Genomic DNA, 15,893 nt, shown 5'->3' on the forward strand with positions numbered 1-15,893 from the left:
TAAATTCAGGCACTTAAAGGATCCTTACTTTATTTTGTGTGGTAATACAAAAGCATACAGAACTAGAGAGGACAGAAGAGAAGATCCCTTTCATTGATTTCCATTAGATCGTACACATAAAATGACTAATAAGTACATACAAGCCTTTTTTTCCCCTGTAGCTACATCCAGTAACCCCGGCCCTCCACCTATAGCATGCACAGTCTCTTGGCTGTAAATGGAACCAAACACACCGTCACCTGCAGTCCCACGTGGCTCAATAGGTGACGCCGTGTTCATACAGAAAAGACACAATCATGGTTTTGCATCATGAGTGTATATCGAAGCATACAGAAATGACAGTTTCTTCAGACTGTGTGTGGTTTAGCACTGAGCACGGTTTAGTCAGGGCTGGATGACAAGATCCGACTGACGGATGTTCAGAAGCAGAATCCAAGGAGGTTTCTTCACTTTACTGCTGCTGCTGTCGTCTGTAGATGTGAACCTCTCATGAACAGTGTTGATTCTCTTATAAACAAAAAACATTTTACTGCTGCATGACACATTTTTGACTTTGAACTGCTGAGGAGAATCCATAGCCAGCACAGTGGTGACGTGTAGACACAAATATTCACGGACACAGCTATGGCCGATGAAACGCCTCGAATGACTGTGAAGACTAACTGGCATGTTTTTGGACAGTTTGAGGAAACCATAGTACCCAAAGAGAACCCATTTGCTCATGAGGAGAACAAGCAAAACCCACAACAGAAAGGCCTTCAGTCTCGTAGGTTATGTCGTAAAGCCCAATGTAGCGCTAAAAGAAATACGTTTACGTGAAGGGCAATATGTCCGACACCTGTCTCCCTAAATACAAACCACATGTAAGGCGTAATACCATTTGCTTTAGCTAAGAAAAATATATTTATGTTTGATATAGAATAAAGGTGAAGTGACCCATTAATGTTTTCTAACCTGAATTTCAATCCCTGCTAATATTCATGTCATTGGTGAGATCAGAGAGATCCAACTCATCTTTTTAAATTCAAACTTAAAAAAAAGATGTCCTTGTCCAGAGGGAATGATTAAAAAAAAAAAAATCAACTTTTTTCTCTTTATCATTGGCAATAAACATTTATAATTTACGATCCCATCTTTACAAGTAAGCTACTCCGCTTGAGGAAAAATACCTATAAATATAATCCAAACCGACGGATCTACTGTCTGTGCAAAATAGATGATTAATGGCCAAGTTAGCATCATAAATAAACATGGAAGACTAGTCTCACCGTATGGACCCATAAAATAGGGAGAAAGAAACAAACTAATGACTTTTGTAGACTCTGGGTTTAATTCTTCATTTTGACAAAGAGTCAAAACACCAGCTCGCTCTTAGTGTTGGTGTTGACAAAGGAGAATGCTGGGATGCGAGGGGTTAGACGAGCCCAACATTGACGTTCTATCAACAACCGTAGTCATGACACCTCCAACCAAAGTAGGAACTAGTAGAAGAAAGCCGAAGGTCTGCACGAGAGTGCAAAGACTGCCAAAAGATTCCTTGCATAAGCCTTGGGGACAAGTATTAGACCAGAGCCTAGGATTGGACTCCTTGGACAGACGTTAGAGACGTGTTTGATTTTTTTTCTTCAGCGTAGAAGGGGAAGGCTGGCCTCAGTCAATCTTTGTCTTCATTTTTTACCATGTCTCATATGGTCACCTGCTCTGCTCTGTGATGTCATCCAGCGTTAGCAGAAGACCGAACCTTTGTGAGGATCAGGGCTCAGAAACTACTTCCACCGTCATAGCAGCAGATGACTTACCTCACCTTTTTCTCCATTCAACAAATGTTGCTCGGTGAGACCCACCACCAATCAGATTGCACTAGGTTAATATGGAGTACCCCTTCCCTCCCTCCCCCCAAAGTATCATCTGAAACAGATGCACAGCACGACAGGCTCCCCGACCACAGAAGATTGTCTCATTAAAGTGAAGTCTGTCTTATTAAGCAAAGTCCTTCAACCAATTAAATAACAGACCAGATCCAGATCTTCCAGGCCACCTTGTTTCCCGGACATTTTTCATTTAGTAAACGCAGCCACCACGGCCCACATGAGTTCGTTGGCGTTGGGCTTCGAGCATTCTTTCTCAGGCTCCAGCTCCAGCAGACTGTGGACTCTCTTCATGGCCAGGTCGTACTGGTCGTCCTGTAGTGGGGCGAAGGCATTCTCCAAAACATCAGAAGAGTGGGCCAGAAGGATTAGAGCCAGGACCCGCTTGTCCATACGTTGGGGATCGTTGACCCACTTGTCCAATACAGAGTCCTGGACTTTTTTGACAAGGCGCTGCAGGCAACAACATGAAAACAGGCGTTAAACAGAAGACGCCAGCTGCATATCAAATAACTCCACTGTCCATCCACTTTCTGAGCTCTAGTAAACACATGTTGTGAGAGTTTTGTTTCACAGAAGCAACTCCAGATTAAAATACCATCCCTGCAACAACCAGCAAGGAATGTTGATTTCCTGGAGTGGTCAGGACAAGTTTCATGCTTGGTTTAAGTTATCTTTCATGAAAATATTTAGTAAAAACCTTTGTGGCTTATCAGGAAAAACCAGACGTTCAGTGTCTTCTGTCATTCACATAAGGTAGTACTGTAGTACTGTTCCAGTTGTTGGCCACTTTCACCAAAAGCCCTTATCTGGCCAACTTGTGGCAGGTCAGGGAGCATTATTATGGGAAAAATGTGGGCTTTTTGGAGGCGCAGCAGGCCCCCAAAGCCTGGCCCAGAGGAACAAAAAAGAAAAAAAATCTGACTTTCTCCCTAAGGGCCTGAAACCTGTTTTGTGATTAATACTCTGGTACAGCAACATGTGTTACATTTCAAATACTTGTTCCTCTGTTTTTTTTTTTTCTTCCTACAATCCAACTGGGGCTGACACCATGTGTGAGAGTGTCACCTGTTTAATGGTGCTGTTGGTGAGGGGATGCGTGGTCATATCGAAGAGCAGGAAGTTCTGTTTCTCTGTCGTGAGGACGCCTTTCTCCACCAGGTTTTTCGCCAGGCGCTCTCGGACATTCCTTAGCTGGTAGTGTAACTTTAGGGGATTCCAGGTCTCTCCTGTGTGGTGCATTGAAATGAAAGTGACTGTGTTTAATTAATGCATTTGGAATTTACATTGTTGTTTGACATTTCAAAAGGAGTGTATTTATTGGTAGATTAAGCAACATTTTAATTTTATAATTAAAATTGAGTCAGTTATGAATGACTGATTACATTAACTAAACTGTACCAGTATAGATGGGGTTTTTTTTCTGGACTACAAGTTCACCTGTTATTAGTTGCTTGGCTGGTCCTACGAATTGTACATCAGTAATATATACCATGCAATTTATGTCCACAAGAGGGCATCGTCTACATCGTTGACTGCCACACTACCTAACCATAAATACTTTCTTAAAGCCATAAAAACTTCCAGTCTTCTATGAATAACACAAATAACATTTGTGACCAAAAAGAAAAGGCTAACCGTTAACAAGTAACAGAAAAGAAAGAGAGCAGAGGCCTTGGTGGAATTGTTTAGAAGGGACAACGAGGATAAATGGAACACCTGATGGAGAATAAGATGGGGAACTCGTTGAACTGGTTAGCGTTACTGGTTATTTCAACATACAGTATTTAGACAGCGTTCATTTGGCAGCTGCAGTAGTTGAGCGTGTTCCAGGTTAGACTGTTTATTTTCTTGTGAAATAAATGTTTCAAAAATAAATGGAACTAGCAGGCGACTAACTAACAGACGACTCGACAGACCTGATGATTAACACTACAGTTTGATGTTTAGTCCACAAAATACAGTACACAAGTGACTACTAACAACTAACCAAATGGAAACAGATCATAAAACTTAACCAGATGGAGTAGGTAGAGAAGTGAGAGTCAGTAGATAGTGGACAGTGTGAAGACAGTGGACAGTGAGTAGATAGGTGGTATGTTTGCCTAACAAAGTTGTCAGGCTGCATCTCACCGCTCAGCAACTCTATCCAGTTCTGCACCGTCTCTGGAGGCTGGGTTTCTTTGATGTGTTTCAAGGCCTCGTCCAGCAGCACATCTCCTGTCGGAGCGTCTGATTTGCAGATCACCTTAGCAAACATTTTAAACATGTTTGAACTCCTGTAACAACTTGATTCACATCCTGTACAAACAGGAGTCTCTGCATCTTCTCATACAGCTGAGATTCTCAAGGTACACATTATATTGCACGCAAATGTTTGTGGAACACGATGTAAAAAACAAAACTGGCATATAATACTAGGAAAATGTACACACAGAGAACTAAATACTTCAATGTCAAAAAGTTCTCCAGTCTGAAAGGGTTAATAATTACATTAAAAAACACTGGCTTCAGGCACTTGTAGAATTAGACATGTCCAAATACACTGAAGTCAATGTCCACGTAGATCTGTCCATGTTGTGATTGTTAAGTTCAACCTCACAGTTTAATACATTTCTAATGTTTGATTTTTCTTCTTGGCAGTTATTCTATTCCCCGTCTGACTAATTGTCTTTCAAAAATGTTCGAAATTTCTCTTCTCGTCCACGTCGGTTGTAAACCATTTTTAACTTCTTGGCAGTACTTCTTACGATAGTTTTTATCATTTGGAAATATTTTGACGACCTTGATGGAGGACATATTTCTTTGTTATTTTGATTCTGTACCATGTTTAGATGTTCACCAGTATGTTAGTGGTTATTCTAGGATTCTAAGACACACATCTTACGAGTGTCGTGTTTTCAACCTTAACCGTTTAGTTCTAACCCATGTGAGCCTCTTATTAACTTTGTTAGTTTTTCTTACAGAAGTTTTCACGTTGATTGTCTTTTCTTTCAAATATTTGTGTCTTTTGACCCCTTGTTCACAGTTTATTATAAACTAAGTGTAGTTATAGTACTTGTTACACCAGTTTTATCTAGAAGACGGAGCTCTGCTTTAACTGCAATCCGCCAATGATTTAGTTTCCTACGTCAAAGGGACAAACACGTCTTTGTTGATTCGTATTCACGTACACACACTACGTGAATACTTTGGACTGCAAACGTAACAGAGCGGGTTCTCTCACCTTCCTTGAAAGTAAGCCTCTCCTTCTCAGGCCGCCGGCCTCCAGTTGTAACCTCCCCCTGAGAGCCAGCTCCACCAGCATACACCCACGAAGCCCGGAAGAAATACAGTCGTTCCAGAAAGACGTGTAGCCCTGGGCGGAGATGCAGGAGAGAGATTGCGTTGCGTTAAGCCCGGGTGCCGAGCTTGTTTACTTAGCTGACGTGTAGCATCTGTATATCTGTAGGTGCGTGGTTCAACGACCACCGTCTCTCTACCAGTTGAATAGAACACTGACCAGCTGCAGTGACAAATGACGTCAAAACAAGTACGCACACATGTTTACGAACATGGACAAAAACTGACACACGGTAATATAAGCTGCCAAAAGGCTACGCAGGAAACCAGTCAACTTCCACTTTCTCACCAATCAAACGCCACTAAAAGGCGAAATAAGTTCAAGTCTTCTTCAAGTCTTCTTCAAGTTTGTTGACGTAACACACAAACAACGCTTCATTAAGTTATGTGTTAATGATTAAAATCAGCTCCTACCTCTCGGTCCTTGAGGCCCAGCAGCAACACTTCCTCCATCAGTGTCAGCCTGGTGTCCTTCGAGTCTCTCGAGTCTTCGTCCTCCTCCTCGCCGCGGCGAGCCTCCTCCTCCTCATCGCCGGACTCCTTCTCTCTGTCGGCGTTGCGAATGGCCTCAGTCCGCCGCTGAACGAGGCCCGAAGTCCTCTTGGTTAGTGTAGTCATGGCTGGTGCTGCAAAACGGTCGGTTCGAGACACAAGCGGCTTCCTGGACCAGCAGGGAGGCCAGACAGTCTGCAACCAGAGCGTCGAAATGAGTTTGGTTGTATCGGCGAAGCGATCGAACCAAGACGTCGGTTACGGTTAAGTCCTGCTTGGGATTCCTGCTCTGACTCTGTCTACTTCCTGATCCAACATGGTGGCGCAGTCAGTGACGTAGATTATTGTTAGAAGTTCAACTGGACCCTGAACGCATCTTACGTGTTGCGTTTACAACCATCGGAATCAAATTACGTGTTGCGTTTATAACCATCGGAATTAAATTGAATACGTTGTTTCAAGCATAATAATTGAAACAATTCATATTCATTTTAAGTTTAAGCGTATACATTTTTAATTTCTTTATTTATACATTTAATCGGTGACAAAAATGTATGTTATTTCACTGAACATTTCTATTTTAATGATCCACATGCCACAATATTCGCTCTGCCAAATTTTTTTTAATAATTAATAATAATAATTTTGTATAAATGTGTGTACTGTATGTGTTTGACGCATGGTAGAAACTGAATTTATTTTCTTGACAAAAATCGATTTATTTCTGAACCATCTCTTCAGTACACTGTAAAATGTCAATACTTTATCTATAATGTCTTAGATACAAGAAATTTACCGGTTCATTGTAACGTGCACGTGAACTAACCGTAAGGTTCTTGTGCAGTAGACGATGTAAACACTAGGTGGCAGCATGTACGTGTGAAACTGTCGAACGTCAGCTCATGAACTTCCCTGTTCATGTTTTTAATTTTACGTTTTTGAATATATGGCAGAAAAAAAGGTATTTCTTTTTGTAATTTTTTTAACGCGTTTGTTTAAGTCGCTGGAGAAAAATAAATTTTATTTAGTAGGTAAATCTTACCTTAGCTTTCCCTAGGGCTACATGTTAAAACTGCATTTTATTAATACATGGTTCACAGTACATTTGTACCCAGAATAATTTGTAGTTTGCTGGGAGCCAACCATTGTCAGTTATTGCCTTATAATACAGATTATATGCAGATGTCATTTGGTGTTTAGGGAAATAACTATCAACCTGACCTTGGCCTCTTCCTTCCTTGTGCTTTGCAAATATGGTCCTGATAAACTGGAGGACATCAATTTTAAGCTAAATTCACAAACATCTCTGTTTGTCTTTGTCTTGTGGTTGGTTTTGTTGTTTTATAACAGGAAAATGACAATGACACTAAATAAGTTGAAGTGCTCAAAACATCCGCTCTGAAAGTGGAATAACTAAGTGGATACAGCTGCGATGTACCTCCTAAGGTATAATAGTCATGTTTGTCCTGCTGTGAAGTCAAATTAATTTCATCGTAGCGGACCATTCAAACAACAGCTACGCTTAAAATCTTTAAAGAAATGACAATGTGGTAAAAGCAGCTGATTTTCTTTTCAGTTCAAAAACAAATGTAAAGCCTCGGGCTTTTACTGTAAACATTTGTGAAAAATGGAAACAATCTGCTCTGTGGTCAGGTGGATTATTACCAAAAGGCTCTGGTGAAATGGTTATTATCAGTTTAGTTGTGCGGAGAATGGCTGTAAACAACAACATATGTTTGGACCTGATGATGACTGTCGTTAAGTCACATGGGATTCTTTAGCCGCTAAATTTGCATGTTTACGTATTTGCGTCCTCATAAAATTACAGAAAATTATTTAAACATAAAGACGCAGTTTGTTCAGTCGTTTGTCGTAGTTATAACAATGACTCTCAGTGTTGAATATTACTCTGCGTCTTCTTACGTTTGATTATACGATTTGCTGCTGATTATGCGTGATTTGATTATGTTGAGCATGAGTAACTGCCAGACTACAGCAGGGAGACTCCACTGTCCTTGTATGGTCAGCAGTGTCAGATGTCCAGGCTCAATCCCCACCAGCTGTGAAACATTTACAGCTAACAAGAGAACAGTGTGCACTGTATGGAAGCTGGTGACTCTTCTGACATTTTCTGACATCAAATTGATGTCAATAATAATCTCTCTCAGCTTCACATATGAAAGGGAAATTATCCAGAGGCGAAGATGTGCTTTTAATCGCCGGCTTCAGCAGACGACCATTTCCTGACATAAGGTCACAGATAAGGTCACTGCAGCAGCAAACACTGATCTAATCAGACCACAGACTCAGTGATTATCTATACATTGTTGGATAAAGACACTGATGTAGATTTTTTTTTATAGATTTTAGACTCATAAAGATATCATATTGATTGTAGCTTCAAATATAAATGATGCAGATTATAGACTAGACAAACATGGCTGTACAACTATACATTACAGTGTATACACAGACTAAAAATACTAATATATGAAAAGCTAGCTTATCTGTTATGAGTGCAACAAAATAAAGGAATAGGCGGAATCAAACCTTATTATGGATACTTTAAATCAGAACTTTTTTTTCTCGAGATTTTTCTCCAGATCTTTTGATTTAGGTTCAAAGGTCGGCAACATAATTACGTTTTCAGGAACTTACTCACGTACATTCATTACACCAGATAAGGCTCAGTTCATGGTCTTGGTGTGTGGTCTGATTGTGGACCGCAGTCCAGGCCTTTAGGAGCCCTGCTTTAGATCAATGATTTTTATTCTTTTATGATAAAACAAAACAAAAAAACACTGAATATATATGTGAATGCAGGTTTAATCCGTTTCAAGTGGCGTACAACTTTTAAACAACATTGTGTGTGTGCGATAGGTCAACTTACTTGAAGTGACACTTTGTTACTTGATAGCAGTATTTGGACAGACAGCGTTTGATTACAGCGTCTATTTTCAACTAAATTGCACCAACAGCTGTGCTCACCTTTTGGTCAGGTCCTGGTGAGCTCCGTTTTCTCCTGTTTAACACAACAGTTACAAACTTTAAACTGCAGCTTGTAGCTTTAGCCTGGAGACAAAATGGCTGCAGCTTAGTTCAGTTTGAACTTGAGCCTTTATCTAAACAGACAGGTCTCTCAGTAATCACGTGTGCTTCAGGAGATTCCTGTTCAGTATAAGACCAGGCCTTGTATTTATTGTAGTAGTATTTGCTCTGTAGGCCACCGTAGATACACCACTCTACACAGGCCACAGCTGATACTTTTTGAGATTTTCTCAAGGCTGAGAGATAAGAACTACACATATTTTGCTCTTCTGGCCAACTAGGTTTATGTGGTATGACAACCTGCACCAAAGGGGCAATTGTTTGCATTATTTGACTGTATGGCTGTTCCACTTATACACTTACAACCTAATACACAGTCGTCTACAAAACCTTTTTTGCACCACTGACATTGTTTTGTTGTGTTTTGTGTTTTTTTTTTGCATCAAAATATATCATAGATCCTTCCACTCTCTCACTATTCTTTTAAAAGAAACTCTTCAGCAACTATTTCCGTTTTGTTTCTTTTCGCTAATGTTAGTTTAAAGGCTCACTGGTGCATGGAAAAAACTTTGTTATGACAAGAAGTGAGAAGATGAGTTGACGGAAGTGATCATCGTTTCAAAAATAAAATACCACGTAGACTAATGTATATGAAAACAAAAATCAAAATAGTAGCCACGAGAGGGTGCCCTAGAGTGCCCTCTAGTGGCTGTCAGTGTAAAAATAACAAACATGTAAATTTTCAGTGGTCCAGTAATAGCAGATACTGGTACACAAGCTTAGAGTGCCCTAATCTGGAAAATACAGTAATTGTTCACATTCAATTCACCGTAGAGATGAATGTGAGTGTGAATGGTTTTGTCTTTATATATGGCTCTGGGACGGAGAGGAGAACGGTCCAGGACGTACCATGTCTCACCTGGTGTTTGCAGGGATTGGCTCCAGCCACCCCACCATGGAGTCTTGAAAGGAGGCAGGGGTAAAAAATACATTCATAAAACTATCTGTTTAAATTGATCTGTGTCGAGTATAATAATTGTTGTTAATTGTGATATTTAATCTCTAGTGAATAATTGTTCAACGTAAATGTTGTCCTGCTGGTCTCACTAGTTTAGTATGATATTAACCAGTACTGTTGTGTTTACCAACACCAACCTTATATTCTTACAGACTCCACCTTTAAATCAGTGTCATATTAATATATGACATAAATCTTTCCTGACAAACCCCGCTGCCCCACACTCCCCCCACCTCTGATCAGCTGCTGCCCCACTGATTATTATTAATAAACCTTGGGGTCCCTCTGAAGCCTGACACAGAGCTGTGGCTGCAAATGGCCCGGAGAAAACATCTGTATTTTTCACTTTGTCCATTTTCGCTCCCTGCTCCTGCAGCCCTCGTCCTGACAAGACGCTTAAATCACTCCCTGGAGCATCAGCGGAGGCCACACTCCAGCCCATATTGGAGCCATTTCCTGTCTCTAGAGTGGGCAAAAGAATGACCCCTGGTGCCCTCTTTGTATAAATGCACATGCTCGCACACACACATGTGAACGCTATCATCAGAGAACCCTCTCTCCAGAGGAGGAACCAGGGCAGAGTGGCTCACCGCCGCACCGCTGTAAGTGAATTACAGGAACGTCCAATTGCCTCCTCACATCCCACTGGAGAATAATGGCTGAAAAAACATAATTAAATTTATTAGCTCGTGTTTTCCCGAAGCCCCGGTAAACACTAGAGCCTTGAGAAAATGCAGGATCAGTTTGGGATCATGTGCGCAGGGATATGAAAATTAAGATACTGTCAGTTTTCCCACAGCTTGTTACAACGTCACGACACAAGATACAGTGAAAGTGGAAATAAATGGACTTTAATGGCAGGTCACGGCTGCAGGTTTAACCCTGGCTGATAGTGTTTCTGTGGTTTGAACCTGAACGGCGGTGAGACAGGAGCTTGGTGCAATTCATGAGGTTATTATCATGGCAGCACATCCAAGGACGCCATGCCTCAGGGGTCAGGAGGGTTAAATAAGGATGGTTGTACACTGAAACTAGAGAGAGAGGGAGAGAGACGGAGAGACGGAGAGAGGGAGAGAGAGAATAATGAGGTGGAAGAAAGACAGCAGCGGGAATAATATCGGCTTCAACATCTGCTGTAGGTATGGGACAATTACGGGAAGTGCTTTTCCTTCGCCCCATTCACAGTGACATGAACAATAAACATAACACGGCAGCGATACATCCACGGTGTACACTGCACCAGAGCAGACGTAATCTAACATCACGGCAGGAGACTGAATGTTGGACTGAACTGAACGCCATATGTTCAGACCATATATCACAAAGTGTCGTGTCATGGTAACAAAGAGACAAGGAGAACACACAGCACTCTGGATCTTTGTGTTACGATATACAGTATACTGAGTAAAAACGTCACATTTAGGCAACAGGTTTTTATCATTTTTCATTTATTATTTGAACATTTACCAAATCTAAAGAACATTTTTAAAGGTCGGAAAGATGGTGCACTGAATTCAACAAAGAATATTGTGATTATTTCTCAGTTTATCTTAGAACCTTTTGGTTTATTGTCTTATAGTTACACTTTAAGAACCTTTTGGTTTATTGTCTTATAGTAAAATCTTGAATTTGTGCTTTGTCGTTACACTTTAAGTTATTATAGTCCTTAAGTCGCTGTGAGCTGTGTTTATAGACGTGTGTTGATGTTTTTGTTCTGATGTTTACATTTTTATTATTTTATTATTTCCAAATGTTGTTGTTGTTATTACACCTCGGGGCTCACAGCATGGAGATTTCTATTTCCTGTGTAAACTCCTATAACTAACCACATGAATAACATTGTCAACAGAAACAGCTGGATTTTAAGTTCAAGTTACAAAAAGAACAGAGACGTCGATACAGCCACATTACTGTATTCCATGCTTTTATATATATATATATATATATACATATATATATATATATATATATATATTAGCCTTTCTATAGCCATAATTAGTATATTATGTTATGGCTAACGTTAAGCTAGCACATTTTTGGCCAGTTTTGAACTCACCAAACAATGTCTTTCTTATTTTCAGGTCACAAACCAGCAACTTTAACAGGTGGCTAACTATAACAGGTAAATGGTTTTTGCTAACATTTCGATTTTATTTTCCCCTTTGACAAATTTAAACTTCATAACAAACAACATTTCAACCTTTGTTTTACCAAACATTTAGCCATCTCATGATACTAAAAGTCATTGAAATTGTTTTTGTAGAACTTTGTTTTAAAAGCAAAAAAAAAAACCAAACAGCACTAACTGTCGTTTCACCTGATTCTACCATTAAAACTGATGCATCGTTTGTCGTAATACCATCAACAACCATATCTAGTTAAGAAACTAATACAAACAGACAGTTATAAAAATAATTATGTATATAGCTTTAGCTTTAGCCCGTATGTTTCATCATAGGTACAGTGTATGGTTAAAGTTGTTAATTCAAGTGTAAATCTGTAGTGGATCAGATCAAATAAGGTCACTGCAGCCACAACAAAGAGCTGCGTTTCTGTACAAACAAATGACTTCAGCTCTTTGTTCTGTCTGTGCCCTTGTATGACGTTGGAGACAAGAAATTGTTTTTTGTTTTGTTTTTTATTTCAGTTGAAAGGTCGACCTGTTTTTATGTATATGTGTGTATTTTTCTGTTGCTTCCAAATTTGTGTGATCCTCCCTTTCCTCTGTCCACCCTCACCAGATTTACACAGGAAATCTTGAACAATGGGACCACCAGAGGTTCTGACACCTTGCTGTAAGAAACTCTACACACACACACACACACTCACACACACAGGTTTACATTTGTATGGACATATTTACGGTCACTCTAGAGAAAGTCAACACACAGCCATCCATTAAAGTCTGCATTAAATCAAAGCTTCCACTGTTGGTGTGATGAAAGCTGTGACCAGACCGTAGACCACAAACTGTAGACCACAGTCTGTAGACCACAAACTGTAGACCACAGACTTCTGATTAGCTCTGAGAAACCCTGGCTGGTCCAGGATCCAGCAGTTCAGCAGAACCTTTTACAACGTTTACACTCAGGACTTGGTTTATTTTCTCAGCACAAGTGATGAAACAGTTCAGTTACCACAGCTCACTCAAAGGTCGAAGCTGCCAGTGGTGATGTTTTTAGCCGAGCATTTTAACTGAAGGAAAATGTTCTGGGCCTGCACTTAGGTGTTGAAAATGATGTTGTTTAGACGGATCAGTTTACAACAAGCAAAATAGCAGAAGAGAATATAATGTTTATAATGTTGTGAAACAGATTCCGCTGAGTCTTCCATCGTTTTTGCATCTTTACGCTCTCTCTTTTTTTCTGAACAGCAATCGTTTGTCGTTGTTTTAATTACATTTTGTAATTTCCCTTTTTTAATGAAAGTGTGCTCATCCATTCAGAAGAACTTTTGAACTTTGACCTACTAATAACAAAAACCAACATTTCATTAAAATCCTTGTTAACTGCCAAGGGGCGATCTGATTCCTGCTTATTCAGCATCGTTGGTCTGGAGTTTAATTCCTAAATTTGACCTTTTTCCCTTTCGTTTGAGACCAGTGTGGAAAAAATTATAAAAATAAAGCTAAGAAATCCGTCTTATCAATCCTCATATTTATCAGAAAGCCCTTAAATGTAGCTGCAGTGAAACCATTCATTCATCACATCACATCACATCACCACAGAGGACATTAGCAGAGACTCAGGTTCAGCCAGTACCTGTGAATAATCCTCACCAGATGACTCTCTGTGGCTGCGGTCAGAGGCCAAACCATGTTCAACCCCAGAACGAGACGACTGTGTGGTCAAAAAAGTCAAGTTAACGTGAACATGATGAGGGGGGGCATGGAGACCTTCTGATCTCAATCATCATCCAGTTTCACAAGGGGGCAGCGTACACAGCGTTTAGACCCAAACACAGATGCACTCGACCAAAGTTTAACCCTTAAACATAATCACCTGATGCCTTTAACTGAACCCCACCACAGCCGACACCTTATATCTATAGCAGGGGTGCCAAACATATGGTAGGCGGGCAAAAAACGGCACAATAGGTGGATTCATTTCGGCCCACTTGAAGTATTTTGAATGTGAAAAAATGCATAAGAACTTTGTGTTCCTGATATTTTGTCAAATTATATTTCATTAAATATGAATATTTTCTAATATATTTGTACTTATTTGCTGGAAAACATGGGAAGAAAATGTTGAGTTTGACATCTTTACTCCATAGTTTTGACCTCAGTTACTGAGACAACCAGGATTTGGTCCAGACCTGGGCTACTGGTCCTCAACAGGTCAGTGTTTATTCTACAGTTGGTCCCTAATAGATAACAAAAACCACGATGATGGTGATGTGACCTCGGTGTGCTTTTCTCTGTTCCAGTTTCCACATGCTCCACGGTCACAAAAAACTAAATCTGTCAAAAATTAACAACTGTCATCAGGGAGTTCCTAATCAGACGTCCCATAAATTTTAAAGTTTCTTTACTGCCGTGAACTGTCGCTCGGTTGTTAACTTTCTGCCGTGAACTGTCGCTCGGTTGTTAAAGCAGTAACAAAGTCCTGCGTTTACTGCACTTTACTGGACTTCACCGTTCATGTTCTCAGGTGTCTTATAAATGTCTTCTGACACTGCGGTGCTTTACCACCTGGGACGGCCCTGGTGGCAGAATGTCTTCTGACACTGCGGTGCTTTACCACCCGGGACGGCCCTGGTGGCAGAACGCCGTCTGCACGGTACTTTAGAGACACAGTGGATCAGGTGAACAGGACAGTGAGGGCAAAATAAAATGTGTCAACTTTTAACAGTCCCCATAATGTAACGCTGTAACTGACTGTAAAGACTTCTGGGTAATCCACGCTCCTGTGAATACAATCATGTGTTTTATGAAAGCTTTTTTTTTTTTCTGTTTTCCAAAGTTTTGGGTAATCCACGCTCCTGTGAATGCAATCATGTGTTTTATCAAAGCTTTTTTTTTTCTGTTTTCCAAAGATTTTTCTGGTTATTATTCTAGTAAAGATTGAGTCAGAGATTAATTAAGCTCAACATCAGTGACAGTTGGTCTACATCAAAGGTGTCAAACTCATAACATAATTACAACCTAATTAGACGTCCGATGTCCAAATTAGAAGTGGACCTGACCAGTACAATCATGACGTAATTCAATATAAATAACAGTAAATCCATGTTGTACTTCTTTGCATGCAAAGAAGTATAGTATAAAGTATAGTACAAGTATATTATATATTTATTGTAATACTACATGTTTTTTGACTGTGAGAAAAATAGTCAAACCCGAATAGTCACCAGGGATCGAACAATTGAACCTTTTTGTTGTTAGGCATGTTCAGTGTCCACTTTCCCACCGTGTGGCCCCCGTCTGACAATGTGATTAAATGTTGTCAAAATCATCAGTTTCAGCTGAACGTCTGCCAGTGTCTCCAGAGAACAAAGGTCTCAGAGTTTGTCCCAAACTGTGTTTCACATCTGGATTCCTTCATCCCCCGGTGCCAGCGTAACTAAAGACAAGGATCACTTACAGTGACTGTTGGCATTATATGAACAAGTAAACTGACTTTGAAGGAGTCCCGAAAAAGAAACAAACATGTCCTTTAAACTCCAGTGAAGGGTTGTAATATCAGATGTTTATATATATACGTATCTTTGCTTCCTGCTGTTTAATTAGCTGCGCCTCCTCACTCTCTCAGCGTTCATCGTACAAATCACCGCAGCTGCTGCAGTACAGTACGTTCAAAGATGCTGCTGTGAAACAGGAGAACCAACTGTCAGCCGTGGTCAAGGCCTCGTCTTACAGTATGTTTTTTTTAGTGGCTTTGAACTCTACCTGAGCACTGAAAGTTGATTTGATTTGACTGTAGTAATTAATGCGACCTTCATCTCAGCTCTGATGTTGGTGTAACAGGAGACAGGGGGCGACACTTCACTGGCTGCAGTATATTCTTCATGCTTGTTTGTTTACTAATAGAAAATGAGGGATATAAACCGTTAAGATGTTTATGTTTTGACTGCTGTGTGGACTTTATTAAATGGTTTTTAAGTTTCTCGGGCCATACAAAATT

General features: G+C 40.1%; 1 protein-coding gene across 1 annotated transcript; it reads right to left on the bottom strand.

Moving 5' to 3' along the window:
• Positions 1 to 6,045, bottom strand: LOC103390395 (Golgi phosphoprotein 3-like). The gene is made up of 5 exons (XM_008326233.3): positions 5,625 to 6,045; positions 5,095 to 5,226; positions 4,002 to 4,116; positions 2,937 to 3,097; positions 1 to 2,321 (listed from the first exon to the last, which is right to left on the bottom strand). The coding sequence occupies exons 1-5, from the start codon at positions 5,826 to 5,828 to the stop codon at positions 2,058 to 2,060; spliced, it is 876 nt and encodes a 291-aa protein (XP_008324455.1). The 5' UTR covers positions 5,829 to 6,045; the 3' UTR covers positions 1 to 2,057.
• Positions 6,046 to 15,893: the final 9,848 nt, after the last annotated feature.

The sequence above is a fragment of the Cynoglossus semilaevis genome, chromosome 14, assembly GCF_000523025.1.
Source record: "Cynoglossus semilaevis isolate Cse_v1.0 chromosome 14, Cse_v1.0, whole genome shotgun sequence".
Taxonomy (NCBI): domain Eukaryota; kingdom Metazoa; phylum Chordata; class Actinopteri; order Pleuronectiformes; family Cynoglossidae; genus Cynoglossus; species Cynoglossus semilaevis.